The sequence below is a fragment of the Plectropomus leopardus genome, chromosome 21, assembly GCF_026936395.1.
Source record: "Plectropomus leopardus strain MGB_pleo_1.0 chromosome 21, ASM2693639v1, whole genome shotgun sequence".
Taxonomy (NCBI): Eukaryota; Metazoa; Chordata; class Actinopteri; order Perciformes; family Serranidae; genus Plectropomus; species Plectropomus leopardus.
In genome coordinates, this window is record NC_142196.1 from 27,387,693 (window position 1) to 27,406,817 (window position 19,125).

At 39.5% G+C, this 19,125-nt stretch overlaps 1 protein-coding gene across 3 annotated transcripts in view; it reads right to left on the reverse strand.

Annotated features, from left to right (window-relative positions):
• fars2 (phenylalanyl-tRNA synthetase 2, mitochondrial) overlaps nt 1-19,125 on the reverse strand; it is a 136,356-nt gene that overhangs the window by 39,393 nt on the left and 77,838 nt on the right. For all 3 annotated transcript variants that reach the window (XM_088072178.1, XM_088072176.1, XM_088072177.1), the window contains exon 9: nt 2,026-2,186. In XM_088072178.1, the coding sequence (XP_087928304.1) occupies nt 2,026-2,186 (161 nt within the window). The remainder of the gene's footprint in view (nt 1-2,025; nt 2,187-19,125) is intronic.

Genomic DNA, 19,125 nt, shown 5'->3' on the forward strand with positions numbered 1-19,125 from the left:
TGTGGATGTGCGGAGGGCTGGGGGGGGGGGGGGGGGAGTTCTGGCCCAGGAGAGGTGCTCTGACCCTGGGCAGGAGATGAGCCGTGCTCCCCTGGTCCCTCTGGAGGAACCCAGTTCATCAATAAAACTAACAGGACTGTGAGGTGGACAGCAGCGGGACAGCAGCGTCTGTCCTCAGCTGACATATATCACATCTTTGTCTCCTACATTGTTCATAATAAATACATTATTAATAATAATAAAATAGTCAATGAGAAATATCCAGAGTTACAATTTTCACAGACGTGAAAACCAATCAAGTCAAAATCTTATTTTTTTTTTAAAAATAAATAAATAAAATAAAGAATTGTATTTGATCCCCTTATTATAATTATAATTATTTTTTAAAATGTATTTTTTCTTATTATTATTACATAAAACTAACAGGACTGTGAGGTGGACAGCAGCAGGACATCAGCGTCTGTCCTCAGCTCACATCCTTCACATCTTTTGGGTTTGTCTGCACTATTGCTATTTTTAATGCTGATTTTTTTACTTAATTAAAAAAACAATCATTTGGTAATTGGTTTGACCTTTTATATGATATCTCTGTACGTATGTTTTTATATTTTATTGCTGTGTAAAGCACATAAAGCTGCCTCGGACCCTGAATCTTTTATTCTTACATCCCTCCTCTCATGTCCATCGTAACTGCTCTGTCCCACCTGTGTTTCTCCTCTCATTTAATACTTCCTTCCTCTCTCTCAGACCGTTTTCTGCCTCCTCCTCCTCCTCCTCCTCCTCCTCTTTGTCCTCCTCTCTGCCCTCCGACAGTCACTTGAAATGTTCTTCATTAGTGAAGACGAGAGGCCACAAAAACACCTTTAGTGGGGACAGAGTAACCGCTGTGTGAACCCACACACACCCCAGTGTATGTGTGTGTGTGGTGTGTGTGTGTAAGAGGAAGTGTGTGTGGGGGGGGGTCAGGAGGAAGTGACTGGTGCCAGCTGATGTGAGCCCCCACTGTCAAAATGTTTTATACATGAGGTTAAGAGGCTAGAACACACACACACACACACACACACACACACACACACACACACACACACACACACACACACACACACACACACACACACACACAGAGTAACTGTTGGGTATAAAAGACGACAGAGGAGAGGGCAAAAGAGCGAAGGAAAGAAATGTCAAATGAGAAGGTTAAATAGAAAAACTGTAACTCAAAGTTTATTTTACATTATTTATGTTTCAGTTAGAGCAAATAAAGATCATTAAAGGTTCACTGACCACGTTTAACATCATCGTACTCGGGGTGAAAAGAATAAAAAGGTCCAAAGCTGAATATCGTCTGCCTTTATCACACAGATTCTTATAAAACTGCTGCCTACATTACCCACAATACACCTCAACCACAGCTGCTGTTAGCATATATATATATATATATATATATATATATATATATATATATATATATATATATATATATATATATATATATATATATATATATAAAAATTTTGTGTGTATGTAATGTGTTTTAGTAATTCATTTTTGTGATTATTTATTTCTGTGGGTTTTTTTTCTTTTTGCCTTCTTCTGTCTTAAATTAAATTAACTTTTTATTTGATTTTATACATTTTTTGATTTTTTATATCATGTTATTGTTGTTATTTAAATCTGCTTTTTAATGAACTAAACTATAAAGAATTATTATTATTATGTTTGTCCAACTTACTGATAAAAGTCAGTTAAGAAAAAAAAACATTGATAGCTCACTTTATGATCTGTTATTATATAAATTGTAATCTGGCAAAAAAAAAAAAGTTGAAAAATGAGGCTCATAGTGGAGCAAAGAAAAGCACCAAATTCAGCTGAATGCTTTAAAAAGTAAACAGACCTTGAGTAAAGAATTATCTTTTGTGCTCTTGATCTTGTTTTGCCTCCGAACCAAAAACTCAGCCTCACAGATACAAAAACAGCCTTTCTGCGTGTTAACTCTTCGTGTTTTTAACAGCCGTGTGTTTGTACCTGGAAGCAGACGGGCTGCTGGATGTCTGACAGCTTGAACTGTTTGAGGAAGCGTTCGTCTTGACTCCAGAACAGCCGGATGTCCGGGATGCCGTACAGGACCATGGCCAGCCTCTCCAGACCGAGGCCGAACGCCCAGCCCGCCTTGTTTCCCGCCCCCGCTGCAAAAAAAACCAACAAATAAACTTTTAACACCCAAGCTAACACTTCATCTGCTGCTGTGGTTCAGTCTCAGTGAACGCAGCGGAGCGTTCAGCAGCTAAAGACACAGATATTTCCCTCAGGAGGTGGTGGAGACCAAAAACTGAGCAAAAAGAAAGGATCCATCAGGCGGCACACATGACTTTAAAACAACGTTAATATTATTAAAGCTCAAATATTAGCATTAGCCTCTTTGTAAGGTAAGGATATGTTATGGTCTGCCCTCCAGTGGACAAAAAAAATCCTAAAATATAGCTTTAAAGGAAGCTAGCTACATTTGGACGCACACTTACATTTTATTCAAGTAAAACTGCAAGAATGAATTCCAGTTAAATCGATTTTAGCATTAAATCAGAAGGGGAAAAAGGACAACATTTCAAAACTTTGACTTTTCATTGACTTTGCATTTTCAACGCATTGTCACACATTGACAGATATTGCTGCACCTCTTTAAAGAGTTGTATTTTCCTTAATTATATGAATTTTCCACACTATTTTTACCTCTATGTAATTTTGTTGTAAAGCATGTTGCTAAATCAAGAAAACCCCCTGCAGTGGTGTCATCACATAATGTTAGCAAGGCCTGTAATGCAAACGTCCAAAAACAAGAATTAAAGATTTTTAGATAAAAATGAGCAAAACAAGCCAAGCTGCAAACAGCCTGCCACTGTTGTTCCTGCTGATTTGCCGGAGATATGTCGAGGCAGGACTCCTCCATATTACTCAACTCTTCAACTTAATGCGGTCAATAAATAAACACAACCTTCGCCTCCCACTCACACGCTCGTATTACTCCAGTTATTGTTTGATACTTTATTGATTGCCCGAGAGGGAAATTCTCCTCCGCTCTGCATGCGCTCAGCGAATCAGCGAGCGTGACTCCCTGGAGGCAACCAGCAGGCGTAAAACGTGCTGCTCAAGGGCACTCATGCAGACATGGCTGCCTAAATGACCGAGTCCAGGTGAAGACGAGGAGCAGTGCGAGTCCACGCTGCATCACACTCTTACAAGAAAACGCTGAAAATGCACAACACTTGAATTCATTTGAAATATCTGTTTTAACATAAAAACACTCACAGAAAACACATTAAGATTCCTCATCGTGCATCTTCGACCACCAACGTCTCATCAGTTCATATTCAAGTGCAGCTGGATGTTTGTGCCAAATTTGAGGAAAATCCCTCAAGGCCCTCTTGTGATATTGCATTCATGAGAATGAGACAGATGCAAGATTTCAATGACCTTTGACCTTTGACCAACAAAGTCTAATCAGTTTATCACTGAATCCAAGTCACCGTGACCTTTGAACCCAAAATTCTAATCAGTTCATCTTGGAGTCTGAGTGGACGTTTGTGCCAAATTTAAGGAAACTCCCGTAAGGCTTTCTTGAGAAACTGCATTCATGAGAATACAACAGATACAAGATCACAACGACCTTAGACCAACACATTGTAATCAGTTAGCTGTGAAATCCACATCGATGTTTGTGCCAAATTTGAAGAAATTCCCATAAGGTGTTCTTGAGATATTTCATTCACAAGGGTGAGAAAGACACAAGGTCACAGTGACCATAACTTATGAACCCTAACTTCTAATCAGGTCATCCTTGAGGTCAAGTGGACGTTTGTGCCAAATTTGAGGAAATTCCCTCAAGGTCTTCTTGACATATTGTATTGACAAGAATGAGACAGATGCAAGATTACTATGATCTTTGACCTTAATCAGGTTGTGTTTGTTTGTGTTTGTGCCAAATTTGAAAATCTCCCTTGCCGCATTCTTGACATATCGGGTTTACAAAAATGAGAGTGACCTTGACTTTTAAACACCAAATCCTAATTATACCACCAATATTATTTTTTAGATTATTTTAATCATCTTTTAGTAGATTTATTGTTATATTTTATTCATTTAATAGTTTAACTCCATTTTGAGATTATTCTTTTTATTTGCTTTATTCTTATTGACGTTTTGGTTTTACTTTTATAGATATTTTTCTGTCTGGCTTGTTTGTTAATGTTTATTTTATTATTCCTGCCTTTGCCTTGCCTGTCAAAGCACTTTGTCTTAAAATAACAATAATAATAATAATATTAACTTGATTTATATAGCACATTTAAAAACAGTTGCTGACAAAAGACAAAATTGATTTATTTAAATTTGTTGTGTTTTGAAAAAGCTGCACGAGTAAACTTTATCAATATTATCAGGGAAAACAAAGAGAAAGTGGGAAACTTCTGGAGCGAATACTGAAATAAAATAATTTTGTAAAATCAGCTTCTCTGCCATAAATTGTAACTTCATCTAAAAAACAGAACTGAGTCCAGGTTTGCAGGTCTCGAGATAAAACACGATAAAAGTCTGTTTAAATTATCTGAAAATTTAAATAATCTCTGAGTGTCAAAGTTGAATTTCGGCCCTTTAAGAGGCCTCCGTCTTCACTGTGCTATCAATCATTTTGCTGCAGACACGCTGAAGTTTTTCAAACGCCACATTTCTCATTTCAGAACAAAACTCCTTAACCGCTTCGAGGCAGGTCAAAGCAAAGGGCAAACACTCGGTGGAATAAAGGATTATGGGTAATTCCGAGGATTTCAGGCGTTTTCAGCCCGAGAGCCAGATGAGAGGGAAGTGGTTTCTCTCTCTGGGACGAAGACTAATTGAGACAAACCTGTTTCCTCTCTGATGTGTCGACCCTCCGGAGTCTGTGACCTCTGTCTGGGCCGTGATCCGCAGTTTAAAAACGCACAGCGGAAAACCAAAAAACGTTAAGCCTGAGAGAGAAACGTGGGATTAAATCTGAAGTTAGTCAATTCAGGAAGTGGAGATGCTTTCAAATTAAAATACGCCAGTGTTCAGTATGGTCCTGCAGCAGTTTCTCGGCGTCAGGGTCACTTATGGGATGTCGTTTTCGCTCTCAGTCAGCAGTACAGTCGTTTTTATATCAGAGATCTGAGAATAACGTGTTTTATTTAATGCAGAAAAAACTGTGGAACCACAGAAATAAACCGTCCAGAGTTAAGTTAGTTAATTTAACACTCATTTCTAAGTAGTTTTTAAAGTTTTACTATATTTCTTGCAAAGTTGGTCTTTTTTCGCACGTTTTTGACAGAAATCAGCATCACGTGAACGAGACATGGCCCAAAATTAGCAAAGAAAAAAAACAAACAATAAAAAAATATATATATATTATTACATAGATTTTTCTTTTATTATTATTTGCTGGTAATTCTCCCCTCTTTTTAACACTAATTTTTAAGTAATTTTGTTGTTTTTTTCAATTTCTTTGACATTTCTTGCAAAGTTGGTCCTTTTTCGCCTACGTTTTTGAAAGAAATCAAAGGTCGAAAAGCTTGTGAGAGGCGTCTGAACGAAGCACACGAAAAACGACATATCGCCAGCTTTCAGAGAGTAAAATAAACCCTGACATGAATCATTTCTCTGACGGGGTTTTTGGTGTTTTGTTTCGGGCTCGTTTCAGATGTTAATATGCTGCTGGCCACGCTGAGCCTGAGAGAGGCATTATGTGTCAGCGCAGAGAGAAAAAGAGGCGATGAGGGAGAGATTACATTCCCGTATTATCACTTTTACACAAATCTGCAGGAGTAATTAGTTGTGTGCAGCAGCGGCGGCGGTGGCGGCGGCGGCAGCAGCGGCCACAGGCGGCTATTTGTATTTCAGACTCATATTCTGAGGTCAGCAGCCGAGTGAGGAGAGGGATGTAATCTGGACATTTTTCTAAATATTTGTGCGTGGGGGCATTCAAACGGCTCGCCACTAATGAGCAAACACACCCACGAGCGCGCGCACACGCACACGTGCACACACACACACACACACACACACACACACACACACACACACACACACACACACACACACACACACACACACACACACAGAGAGAACAAGAGGTGGACAGCAAGCGAGCTGGAGGAGGAATTACCTGCTTTGATTGAAAATGCTTCTGCTTATTATGATGATGCGTAACCTGCCTGCCCCTCCTCGGAGGTGTGTGCACGAGTCCACGGAGCGCCGTGCACGCTGACACACACACACACACACACACACACACACACACACACACACACACACACACACACACACTTCCTCCTTTACATCCTGGTCTTGTCGCTGCTGGTCCAATAAGCAGATGGGGAATGTGGTTTCTATGCTAATGAGCGTTGGGTCGGGGGGTCGCCGGAGATGAGGGAACACGCTGGAATAAATCTCCACTTCATGATAACGCACAATCAATCAGATCTGCGACCCGTCTCCCCCTCGTCCTCCTCCTACGTGCCCTTTCTTCTCTTTTTCTTTCTTCACCTCCTTCTCTCTCCTCTCTGCTACTTTGTCTTTGCTTCTTTTTCTAATTCGCCAGTCTCTGTCTGTCTTCTTTCATTTCTTTTTTCAATAGTTTGTCTGGCTGCCTCCCATCGTTTCTCCTCCTCACCTCAACAATCTCAGTCTCTAATGTGTTTTCTCTCGAACTTTAATCTATTTCCATCACCTGTTTCTTGCATTTTATTCTCCCTTTTTCCTGCTTTACATCCCAAATCTCGTCTCATCTTCCATCAACAAAAACTGAGACTAAAAAAAAGTTCATAAACGACCATTTCTCCAAGACAAAAATTAGAATTACCGCCTCGCAGTTGTTTGCCTCCACGAACCGGTCACGTTTTAGTTACAGTTTACATCCACGTCTGTGAAAACATGAATACTTTTTTGTTGTTGCCGAGAATCATGATATCACAGTGACCTTGACCTTTGAGCACCACATTCTCATCGATTTATTGTTGAGTTCAAGCAGATGTTTTTGCCAAATTTGGAAAAAAAAATACTCTCACAAGCTGTTATTGCATTCACGAGTGAGTTGAATGCAATAACAGCATGACCTTGACCTTTGACCACCACGTCCAAATGAACTTTTGTGCCAAAGTTGAAGAAATTCCTTCAAGGGGTTCTTGAAATATTGTGCTTATAAAAGAACAGAAGTGGTCACAGTGTCCTCGACCTTTGATCATCTTATTCTTATCAACTTATTATAAAGTCCAAGTGGACGTTTGTGCCAAATTTGGAAGAAAAAAAAAGCTCCCTTAAGTTGTTCTTAAGATATCATTTACATAGAAATGAGACAGTTGAGGTCAGAATGACCTTTGACTATGAAAGTCTAATCAGTTCATCAGTTCAAATGAACGTTTGTGCCAAATTTGTAGAAATTTCCTAATAGTTAAAAATGTCCAAAGAACTACATTTATAACAGACATTATTATTATCATTATTAACAATATTTCTTCTTTTTTGTGCTATATTTCAGCTATTTTTCTTGTAGCCGGTAACTTGTAACATCTTCCCGTGTTTTTGAAAGAAATCAAGACAATTTGCTCAGGTGTCAAAGGGTTAAATCCCCTCCTCTTCTCTCTTTCTTCTTTTTCCTCCGCCCTGCTGTTGGTCCCTCCCTGATAAAACATAATTTTCCATCTCTTTCTCTCTCTCTCCTCCGCTCCTCTCATCTGTCTCCATTCCTCCTAATTATATTTGCCATGAATATATTTATGACCGCATTATTAGAGACTGTGCGGCGGCGGCGGCGGCGGTGGCGGTTGTGGTTTTAAGCTGCTGGATTGTGATTAAGTGTAATGATTACATAGGCAGCCGTGACAGAAAACACCACTTGTAATTAGATGAGGCGACTGCAGGTTTCTGCAAGTGGAATCTTATTTAACACCAGTTCAAACATAATTTAAAACCAGATCCGCCGATAAATGAGAGTAAACCTAAAGCAAACTAAAGACACAGAAAACTGTCGGTGAAACCCGGATTTATGTCGTGAAGACAAAGTGACATTTTTTTAATCACCTCACGGTACATTTAAAGAAATTAACCCTCCGACAAACGTATCTTTTAGACTAAGCAAACATTTTCATGTGACGTGGAAAAAGGAGCTCACAGCAAATAAAAGATCTTTGGCGTCTGAGAGTTTGCAGCTCTGAAATGTTGCCGAATTTCCTCTCAGCAGGTATTTCTAAATGCTGTCAACACCAAAAATATCGAATACTGGAAAACGCTCATTAAATCTCACTCTTTGAAATGTGACAGGAAAGAAAACATTCACTAACTCCAGTGACTTTTCTTATTCCTAAAATTTCAGGTCATTTCCTTTTCTTTTTTAAAAACTGTTTTCTTTTTTTCTAATTCTAAGGGAATTTAGCACTTTTAAACAATTTTGCTAACTTTTGGGCAATTATAATAAGTATATAAAATTGTTTTACAAAATTATTATTATTATTATTATTATTATTATTATTATTATTATTATTATTATTTGTGTACATCCTTCAGGTCATTTCCTTGTGTTTTTGGAGATTTCTTTTTAAAAGAGATTTCTTTTTGCTAATTTTTGGATAATTATCAAAAATTACATATTTAAAATAGTTTTACAAAACTTCTGAATACTTCTTTCAGGTCATTTCTTTGCATTTTTTTTTCAATATTTCTTTTGAAAAATGTTTTTTTTGTTCTAATATTTAGTTCATTTTCTTGCACTTTTTAATAAATGTAAGTTTAAAACCAGTCATTACGCTAAATGTCTTGGCGTGCTCTGGTTGGAGGTTTGGCAGAGTAGGACCGGTCTGAAAACTCTGAAGTTGTCGACTTGTCTGTAACCTTCAGAGGCCACACTCCTCCACAGCCTCGTACTCGGGCTGCAGGGTTGTTTGCTTCTGACTCCCGGAGCGTGTATTCATCAGGTTGTGAGTGTCAGAGCGGCGAGCCTTCGCCATTCGCTGCATCACATCTGAGAATCTCGAGCCCGTCGGCACGTCTGGATCATCTCAACCACCGAGATCAACAGAGAGAGTCGGTGAGCTGCAGAGCATCATCCACAGAGCTGCCAGCAGATTAACCGACGCCGCGGCTAACCGAGAGCTCTCACACGTCTGACGCATGAGACGCTGACGTACAGGCAGCCGAGAAGAAAGCCGAGAGAGGAGCCTGACTGATGCTCGAGAGTGTGTGTGTGTGTGTGTGTGTGTGTGTGTGTGGGCAGAACATCATTGAACTGAGCCGCAGTGTGGCACAGACGTCAGCCAAAACAGATTGCACGACACAAAGACAGGATAGATGGCCCGAGAGCAACCATCACTGTGTGTGTGTGTGTGTGTGTGTGTGTGTGTGTGTGTGTGTGTGTGTGTGTGTGTGATGAGACATCCCCCACCGCCCTCCCTCTTTTTTCTCACACAGCTCTGCAATGCCAGGCCCCCTCCCTCAGCCAATCAGGAAAGCTGTCGGCGGTTGGGCGATGGGAGTTTTGTGTGTGTGTGTGTGTGTGTGTGTGTGTGTGTGAAGTCGTATGGCCGTCTGTCGATGACGTCATTGTTTGACAATCACATGACGCAGTGATGTGTCTGTGTGAGTAATGTGCAATCTGTATGTAGACTCACGTGTTCAGAGGATTTGTCGCACAAAAAAAGAAACAAGAACAAAAGCTGTCGATAAAACGTAACAACCTCTGATCAGTCTGATGGCCAATGCAGTTTCTTACGCTCTCATGCAAATCAACAAAACACCAAAAAGTACTGGATCAATCTAAAACTAGATCACCAGGGAATGATGCACCAAACTGGGATGAAATCCAAGAGAATGACGGACCAATCGGGGTTAAAAGATCAGAAAATATTGGACAAAATCGCGGTTGAAACTCCAGAGAACATTGCACCAGACTGGGATAAAACCCAAGACACTGACGGAGCAAATCAGAGTTAAAAGAGCCATGAATATTGGACTTAATCAGAGCGAACACAGCAGAGAATATTGGAGTAAAACGGACTGTAACTCTGCAGAAAATTGGACTAAAACAAAACAAATTATTGGAGCGTACTGGGATAAAACCCAACAGGGTGTTGTACCAAATCAGGGTGAAAGCAGTCACAGATCGGACTAAATCAGGGCTAAACTGCTCGAGAATATTGGGATAAAACAAGGTTAAACACAAGAGCATTTTGGACCAAACTGGAACAAAACCCAAGAGAATATTGGAATAAAACGGACTGTAACTCCACAGGATATCAGACGAAAGCAGGGCTAAAACATCACAGATTATTTGACCCAAAAGGGGTAAAACCCAAGACCAAGACTGACCGAATCAGTTTGAAAGAGTCATGAATATTGGAGCAAATAAGAGCTAAAACACCACAGATAAATGGACCAAACTGGGATAAAATCCACGAGAATGTCCGACCAAATCAAGGCTGAAAGAGTCATGAATACCGGAGTGCAGAGCATACTCTGGGCACAGACGGAGCAGCAGATCATTTTGCTGGGTATAAAACAGTGATACTCAACATATGGCCCACAGGCCAAACCTGTTGCCCAGTAGGGCCCCTGGTGGCCCCCAACCATTTTCTAATTGACAATAAAAACAAAAGTGATTGAAACTGAATTGTTTTTGTCCTTTTAGTCTCCATAAGGTGTCAGAGTTCAAAAAACAGCATCAAAATAGAGCTTGTTGAAAAAAAGGGCCAGTGAAGGATCCCCCACACCCCCGACAGAGGTCCAAATAAGACACTTATGTCCTAAAATACTAGAAGCGTCCTAAATTCAGAGAATCATCTCAGAATCCCAGAAATCTACTGAAATCCTTAAAATGTCCTAAAATCCTAGCAACATCCCTTAAATCTAAGAAATATCCTAGAATCTGAGAAACGTCCAAAATTAGACTTTAATGTGACAGACTTTGACAAGATGCCCAAGTTCCTTATGATGTTTACTAAAACTAAGCAAGACTTTGCTAAAATTAAAGACCTTTTTCATATTATTAAATGCTGATTTAAAATTGTGGAGGAAAAAATAACAATATTCCCATTAAAAAGTGATCGATTATTACTCATTATGTTGATTTTAATGTTATTTCAGATGTTTTTGTTTCATTTATTTCGACTGAGTTTGCTGCTTCTATTGTTCACATTTTCTTCCGTTTACTATTCGTCAAACACTAATTCTGATTCACTCTCATTGTTGATGCAGTTCACATCTTCGCTCTCGTCTTTCACATTCAATCACTCGCTCCTCCTCCTTCAATCACACTTTCTCTCCTTCCATCTCTTTTTCCTTTCTACACCTCCCTCCTCCATCACTCTCCTCCATCGCTCGCCTCTCCTTTTCCCTCTACGTTTACATTTTTCATCCTTTCATTTTCTCCTCTCCCTCCATCGCTCTCTCCTCCTCCCACTCTTTTTTACCTCCAGTCAGATCAATCCTCCCTCTCGCCTAATCCATTTCTCCTCCACATTTCCACCATCGCTCCTTTTGTCTCTTTTAATTCCACCTGCACTCGTTCACTCCAGCCCTCCGCTCTGCGCTGCACTCCATCACTGTTCCCACACTTCCTCCTTCATCCCTCCATCCACTTATCCTCTCCGCTCGGCTAACACCTTATTGCAGACTTTATGTCCTCTTTCCGTAAAGTCTGCTGCTCATCTGTTTCCTCGTAACTCAAATCACACGCGGGCTGGAAATGTCATTAGGCGAGTTTTCTTTACACATTTCTGCAAAACTTAGGCGATACTTTTCGAAATGTCGATAAAACTCAATGTGTTTCCTTTGAGTGATGTTCTGCGACTTCTCCTCCGGCGATAACGTTCACAGGAGCACGCCGATGGATGTTAGTTTTTTTTTTTTAAAGGAAATGACTGCCTGTGCGTCTGTGAACAGATGGCAGTCTTTAGTCCTTAGGTCTTCAGTAGTTGGGCCTGGTACCCTTTTTAATTTTTTAATTACAATTTTTTTGTGTATTTTTATTCATTTATGTATTTATATATTTTTTCTCAATATTTCTGCATATTCTTATGCGAGGCACTTCCTTTACTTATGTTCTATCTGGGATTATTATATTTTATTTAATTTTATGTTATTTTGTAGTTTTTACTGTACATCTCTACTGCCTTATAATTCCACTGACCACTAATCAGCCATGAAAGAGGCCTGCTGTACGGGACGGGGCTGGACTGAATGAAGGTCTGTGTCTGAAATACAGCAAAGCGTATTTCACCTCAGTTTCACAACCTCAGTTTGTTTGGCTGCACTTTAACAGATTTTTTCCAGCTGCTCAAACATTGCAAAACAGTTCATGTGCTGTTTTTTGTTTTTTTTTGTTTGTTCTGATAACTTTTAACCGTTCTGAAAAAGTTAAAAAGGTGCTTAAAATTTATAATAGTTCTTTAGTAGAATTTCAAATATATAGTTATTATAATCACAAAGTTTTTCTTACGCTTTTATCATTTTTTTTCATGGACAGTTTATTTTAAAAAAATAATTTTCTATATTTACTAATTTGTGAACTTTGTTTTGTTGAACATTTCCCTTGACTTTATTCCCATGATTCGGGAAGAAATTGTGTCAATTTGCTCAAAGTTCAAAGGTTTAAATAAGGAAAATGGAAAATATGTAGTCAGAATTCAATTATAAAATTGATGCGTAATTATGGAGTGTGTTGCTTTATTTGATGCACAGAAAAAAAAGATGCTGTAACAGACATCCAGTTTGGGTTAAACTTTCTTTATGTGAAATGGTTCAGCTTTTACTTTAATAAAGACCTGAAGACTCTGTGATGGTTTGCAGAAATTTCAAAATAAAAGACTATGTGCTGGTGTTGACCTGGTGGCTCCCATCAGTCCCAGTTTCAGACAGCCGCCGTATTGGACCAGTTAGAGGAACACGTTAATACGAAACCCTCGGAGGCTCATCTTTTCACCTCGCTACACCTCACGCAGCCACACACTCATCCGTCACCATTAGCCGTCCTAAATGGACTATTGGCAGCCTCCACCAGTCTCCAGCACCATGATTTATAGATGGAGACTTTCAGCGGCAGCTCGTGAGGAGGCAAATATGACTGCAGTGCAACATGGGAGTCAAACGGGCAGAAAAGGAGCGGAAATGGACTTTTTCTTGGTCGACATTTGAACTCAAAGTGACACGGGGATTAAACAAAAAAGTGCAATTACAAACTATGCCGGATTATGAGCCTACAAAAACAAGAACAAGAACAGTCAGAGAAACTTTGCATTAAGGAGATTTTGCAAAAAAAAATCCAAAGGAGAACCACGAAACTTGATGAAATGAGAAAAACAGCCCTATTCTCAGATTTGTGACGATGCATATTTCAGATGATCTGATTGGTTTTTAAATGGTCTGAAAGGAAAATGTTCTCTAACACCACGAAAATCTTTCAGTTCTTCAGATCTAAAAAATTCAACAACACTAAATGTGGAGGTACGTGATTTTCACTGCAGAGCAACTCAAAGAGTCCGGATTCTTCAATCAGTCAATTAACACCAACTGAAGCTCTTTAAACTCACTGTTACACACCCGCTGTCTTTACCTGATGTTCATTTCCACGGTAATATTCTAAAAATGTAATCCTAAAAACATCCTAAAATATTGGAAAACTTCCTAAAATGTCCAAAAATCCTTAAAAAGTCCTAAAATACTAGAAAGCCTTGAAATCCTAGACATGATTTTAAAATCCTTGAAATGCCCTAAAATGCTTGAAATATCCTAAAATATTGGAAATGTCCTAAAATACAAGAAATGTCTTTAAATCCTAAAAACATCCTAAAATGCAGGAAATATCCTAAAATTCTAAAAAATATTGGTAAATGTCCTAAAATCTAAAATCTAAAATAGTCCTGAAATGCTAGAAAGGTCTTGAAATGTCCTAAAATCCTAAAAATGTCCAAAAATCTTAGAAATGCCCCCAAATCCTACAAAATGTCCTAAAACCCTGGAAAGATGTACGGGGCAGCCGTGAGTTTGGCCCCAGAGCAGAGCCGGCTGAGTCTCCCTGAGCTCCAGAAAGCGGACTGATTCAGCACTTCCTAAAAAGCCTTTTAGGTTTTAAAAGCCTTTTATGAAACATTTAATATTTTGCTCAAAGAAACCGACGACTGAAAATATAACTTTGACTCTTTTCCTTTTTTCCAGTTTTCATCCAGAACTTTGACAAAGTGCTGACAGTAACCATGACGATGGACGGATGTCGCTGCGTCCGACTGTGTGGCTCATTGTCACTCTGAGCGCGAGCGCAGACTTCGTGTCTGAACTCCCGAACGTGAACTCTCCCCGCAGAGCGAGCGCCGCTTTGAATCGGCCTCCAGTAATGAATATAGATTATGAAAACAATATGAGCCCAAACAGTCGGCCTGTTATTGAGCCGGCCGCCTGAATTAGTGATGAGCGCCACATAAATTATGCAGAGTGATTAGTAACCAGGCAACACGCCGGTTTACCTCTCCGTTTATAGATCAGTGCAGTCGGAGGGGGTCAGAGATTGAGCGACACGGGAGAGAAAAACTGAGCGTTGAATGAAAACAGACTTGAGGGATAAATCAGAGCGAGTTAAAGTGGACGTCAGCGTGTGTTTATAATTCACTTTAGTTTCATCAGCTCCCAGAGCCACGCTGCTGTTTTCATTTTCATTATTCAAAGATGTTCAGTCTTTATTAGACTCAGTCCTATTTTATTTATTTACTTTTGATTGTAATAAAGGAGGGAAGCTTCAGGAAGTTTAGATTACACATTACAATGCAAACATTACTGTGCTGACAAACCTGACTGAAACTAAAACCTCTGTGAGTGTTTCAGTGTCCGCTCAGTTAGTTTAGTTTTGTAAAATCAAGTCCAGGTCCGGCATGCTCAGCTTTCCTTAACATGTTCATTGAGCATTTTAGGTCCAGCTGCATAAAACACCTTAGGTTAAGATTTTCCTTAAATTCTAGATTAAGGTTTCCATTAAATAAAATGGTTAAGAAAAACACTCCCAAGTGTTCTTTTTAGGGTCCTTATAATGTTAATTTAAGGTAAAAGCTATTTGCACCATGCACTAAGATTTTCCTTAAATTCCAGGTTAAGGGTTCCTTAAAATGTTCATGTAAGTATTTGATGTCCTTGGGCTGATGACACAAAACACCTCAAGCTATTCCTTAAAATATGAGTCACGGTTTATTTAAAATCTGTTGCACAAAACACCCTTGACTCTTAACGGTTCCTTAAAATATTTACTTAATCATCACAGGTTTTCTCCTTATCTCAGTCTTATAGTTAAGCAGTTCCTTTAAAATTTGTTAAAAACGTTGCACAAAAGACCTTACAAGATTGAGTGGAAGCAAAGAAATGGTTTCCACTGAAACTGTTATTTTACTGCTGGATGATTTCTTTTGATGCAATAATGCCTTAACGGTTTTTCCTTAACTAAGCAAACAAATCTTTTAAAGAATTCTCTAAAAACCCCTAAAAAAGTTCCTCAGCTAAGGAGAAATTAAGCCTTAGGTGTCATACTTGAGGAAAACCTTAAGGTATTTTGTGGATCTTAAGTTGAGTTAAAAGAGAAAATAAACCCTGCAGACTGCTCCTTTAAGACAAACCGTTGACTGCAGCAGATGAACTTGAGTAAAGACAAACACGACGCGTAATCCATCAGCAGCATGTCCAAATATTGACCTGACCAATCATCCGGTGACATCATCGATGCTGGTGACGCTGGCCGTTGATGCAGACGACCGTGAGAGCGTCTGTCAGCGTGTTTGCTCAGCAGCTCTCTGCTTTTACACCTGATCTCAAAGTATTTGAAGCAGAAAATAGATTAAAAAGCGTCAGTTTCGGTCACCCTCTTTTATTCTGAAATGTTTTTGTTGGACTCGTGTTCGTCCTGCCTGCGTGGGCGAACACAAACATGAGTCACGATTCCACAAATACTGTAGTTCTTTGTGTTTTTAAAAACATAAATCCCACTTTAAACTTGACACTCAGGTATATGACGCAGCCTCCCACTGTTTCCAAAAACAAACCTCCTACTCCCGCTTGTGTTTCTTCTAATTTCACTCTCCTCAGCGTACGTCCGACACTCACACTCGCAGGTGTGTGTGTGTGTGTGTGTGTGTGTGTGAGCGTCCCCGGACCAATCAGCCACGCCGCAGAGATCAGGCTGTAATTAGGGGCGGATTACCGGGGAATGGCCGGGCTTTGGCGAGGTTAGGCGGCAGAGCTGCTCACACAGCTTAGCGGGCTGATCCCGTGTTTAGTGGAGGTTAAGACACTTTGTCATCCACACAGTGATAATCAACAGTCGCTGAACGCCGGCACAGATTATAAAAGGCTAACGAGGGAGGCAGAGAGCCGCGGAGGAGGCGAAGGTTACACAGAGGAAGGACGAGCAAAGACGCAGGAATTACCTGGATTTATGTGGCGAAATATGACTGATTTACACTCGCCAAACTCTGAGCGCCATGTTGGACGTCCTCGGTTCTTTGTTCTGTCCAACATGAAAACTGGAATTCATCATTTAACCCGCTGAACCCTCAGTTTTCTTGTGCTGCGATCACTGAAACCTTTTTAACGGGAACGAATTGGTTTGATAAAAAAGGTAAAAGGTGATAAGAAAATGACCTGAAAAACAGAGAACAACGAGAAAATGAAATGTTGGAAAAAACTATTTTCATAATTATTTAAACTATTTGAATGAAATTTTGTTATACGAAAATATATTTATATTTAATAATATTATAATATTTGGACACTTTTTAATGCTTTTTGTTTAATTGCTTTGTGGGGGTGTGTCTGCTAATTTTCAGGCAATTTTCTCGTAGACCCACCTTTTTTTTCTATTATAATTATTTTTGCTCATTTTTGGGTATTTGCTCATTGTCTGACCTTTGACCCCTAAAATCAATAAAAAATAAAAAAAACATCAAGATATTCTTGAGACATTACGTCCACAAGGATTAGAAGGCCCAAAGGTCACAATGATCTTGATCCTTAACCACCAAACATTAATCATTTCATCATTGCATCCAAGAAAACGTTTTTGCCAAATTTGGAGAAATTCTTTCAAGCTGTTCCTGATACCAGGTTAAGGAAAATTTGATGGACGAGATGACAGTAACCCTGACCTTTTACCTATGAACACCAAATTCGAATCAGTTCACTAACGGCTAAAAGTGGGCGTTTGTGCCAAATTTGAAGAAGTTCTTTCAAACTGTTCTTAAGATACAGGGTCAAGGAAAATGTGATGGAAGAGTACACAGTGACCTTGACCTTTCACCTATGACCACCAAATTTTAGTCAGTTAATCACTGAGTCCAAGTAAACGTTTGTGCCAAATTTGAAGAAATTCTCTTAAGCTGTTCTTGAGATACCTGGTTAAGAAAAATTTGACGGACAAGATCACAGTGACCTTGACCATTCACCTATGACCACCAAATTCTAAGCGGTTCATCAATGACTTAACATGGGTGTTTGTGCCAAATTTGAAGAAACATGTTCTCAAGAAATCTGACTGACAAGAATGAAACGCGCAAAGTCAGAGTGACCTTGACCTTCGAACACCAAAATCTAATCAGTTCATCGTTAAGTCCAAGCGTACGTTTGGGCCAAGAGTAAAGAAATGTGAGGAAAACCCTGCTATTTATTTTGGCATCATGTTGGCTAAAATGCCGGTGATATGCTTACGTAAACAAACACGGATGTAAACACAACGGGCAATGTGAGGTCAACAAAACGATCAAGGTCATGTACTCAGCACTTTCTCCTTTTGTGCTTCTCTCCTGTTTTCCTCTCCTTGTTTTCCGCTCTAAACACAAAGAAACCCTCGGCCGCTCCTTATTCCCCGTGTTCTGATTACTGTTTAACCCTTCGTCGTCCCTGTTTTTCATTAAAATGTGGGTCCATACGGGCGGATAAACCGAGTCCTCTCTGGACTACAAACTGGATAATGAGACACGACAACATCACCAGCAGAAGGAGGGAAATCCCCTCAACTCCAACACACCTCCGCAAACACCACCGAGTGTGTGTGTGTGTGTGTGTGTGTGTTTGCTTACTGCATGTCAGAGTGTGTGAAAGGCTGTGTAGTTGTGTTTGTGTGTCTCTGGCTCTGCTGCCTGCAGATCTAAATGTCTGTCTGCCTCTCCATCTGTCTGCCTCCATCACAGTTGGGAAATGTTGGGGTGAAAGCATTTTATCCTCCTCAAACTGAAGACAAACACTCCACAGTGATCGTCCCCTCTGCTCTTTAAAGGGGAATCATTTCGTGCGTGTTTGTGTTCATGCACAAATGCTACTTTTGTACAGTTTGTGGATTATATATTTAATTTCACGTCGTACCGCAGTGTTTCCCCTCGGGTGGAGGGACCATCTGTTGGTTGAAATGCAATTTTTCTCAGGGATTTAAAGCTGCTCCAATCAATATTTTTAAATTAACCACGGATCAAGTGACTGTGTGGATGTGAACGTGGTCAAGACAAAGACAAAGACAGAGCTGAAGTTTCTCTCAACTCTGCTGATATTTTTTAAACCTCTTTTAGTTTTAGTTTTGCGGCACATATCCTGCCTGGTTTTTACTTTTATTTAAAGTATCGGCTTCTTAACTGCAACTCTATCCTATGTTTTAGGAACAACCTTAAACATGGTATAATTACTCAGTCACAATCACGAACGCTTATATGACTGATTATTGGGCTGCAGATGACACAAAAAAGTAATCTGACCCGAGACATGCAGCCACACGGTCTCTTGCACTGATTTTTACAGAAAAAATTAGATTTTCTTCTCAAATTGTTTGAGGAGAATTGTGAAGAAAAACATCTGGTGATTTTGTTTACACAACTTTATCCTTCGTCAGTGTGGATGCTCGTTACGTTATTGTATGGTAATAGTTACATTTATAGTTATAGTGATAGTTATAGATATATTTATAGTTAGATAGCTATAGACAGCCCATTATAGTCACAGTGATCATTATTGTTATAGTGAAAGTTATAGATATAGTAATAGTTACAATTAAAGTGATGGTCATAGTTCTAGTGATAGTTATAGTGAAAATGATAGTTATAGTGAGAGTTATAATGA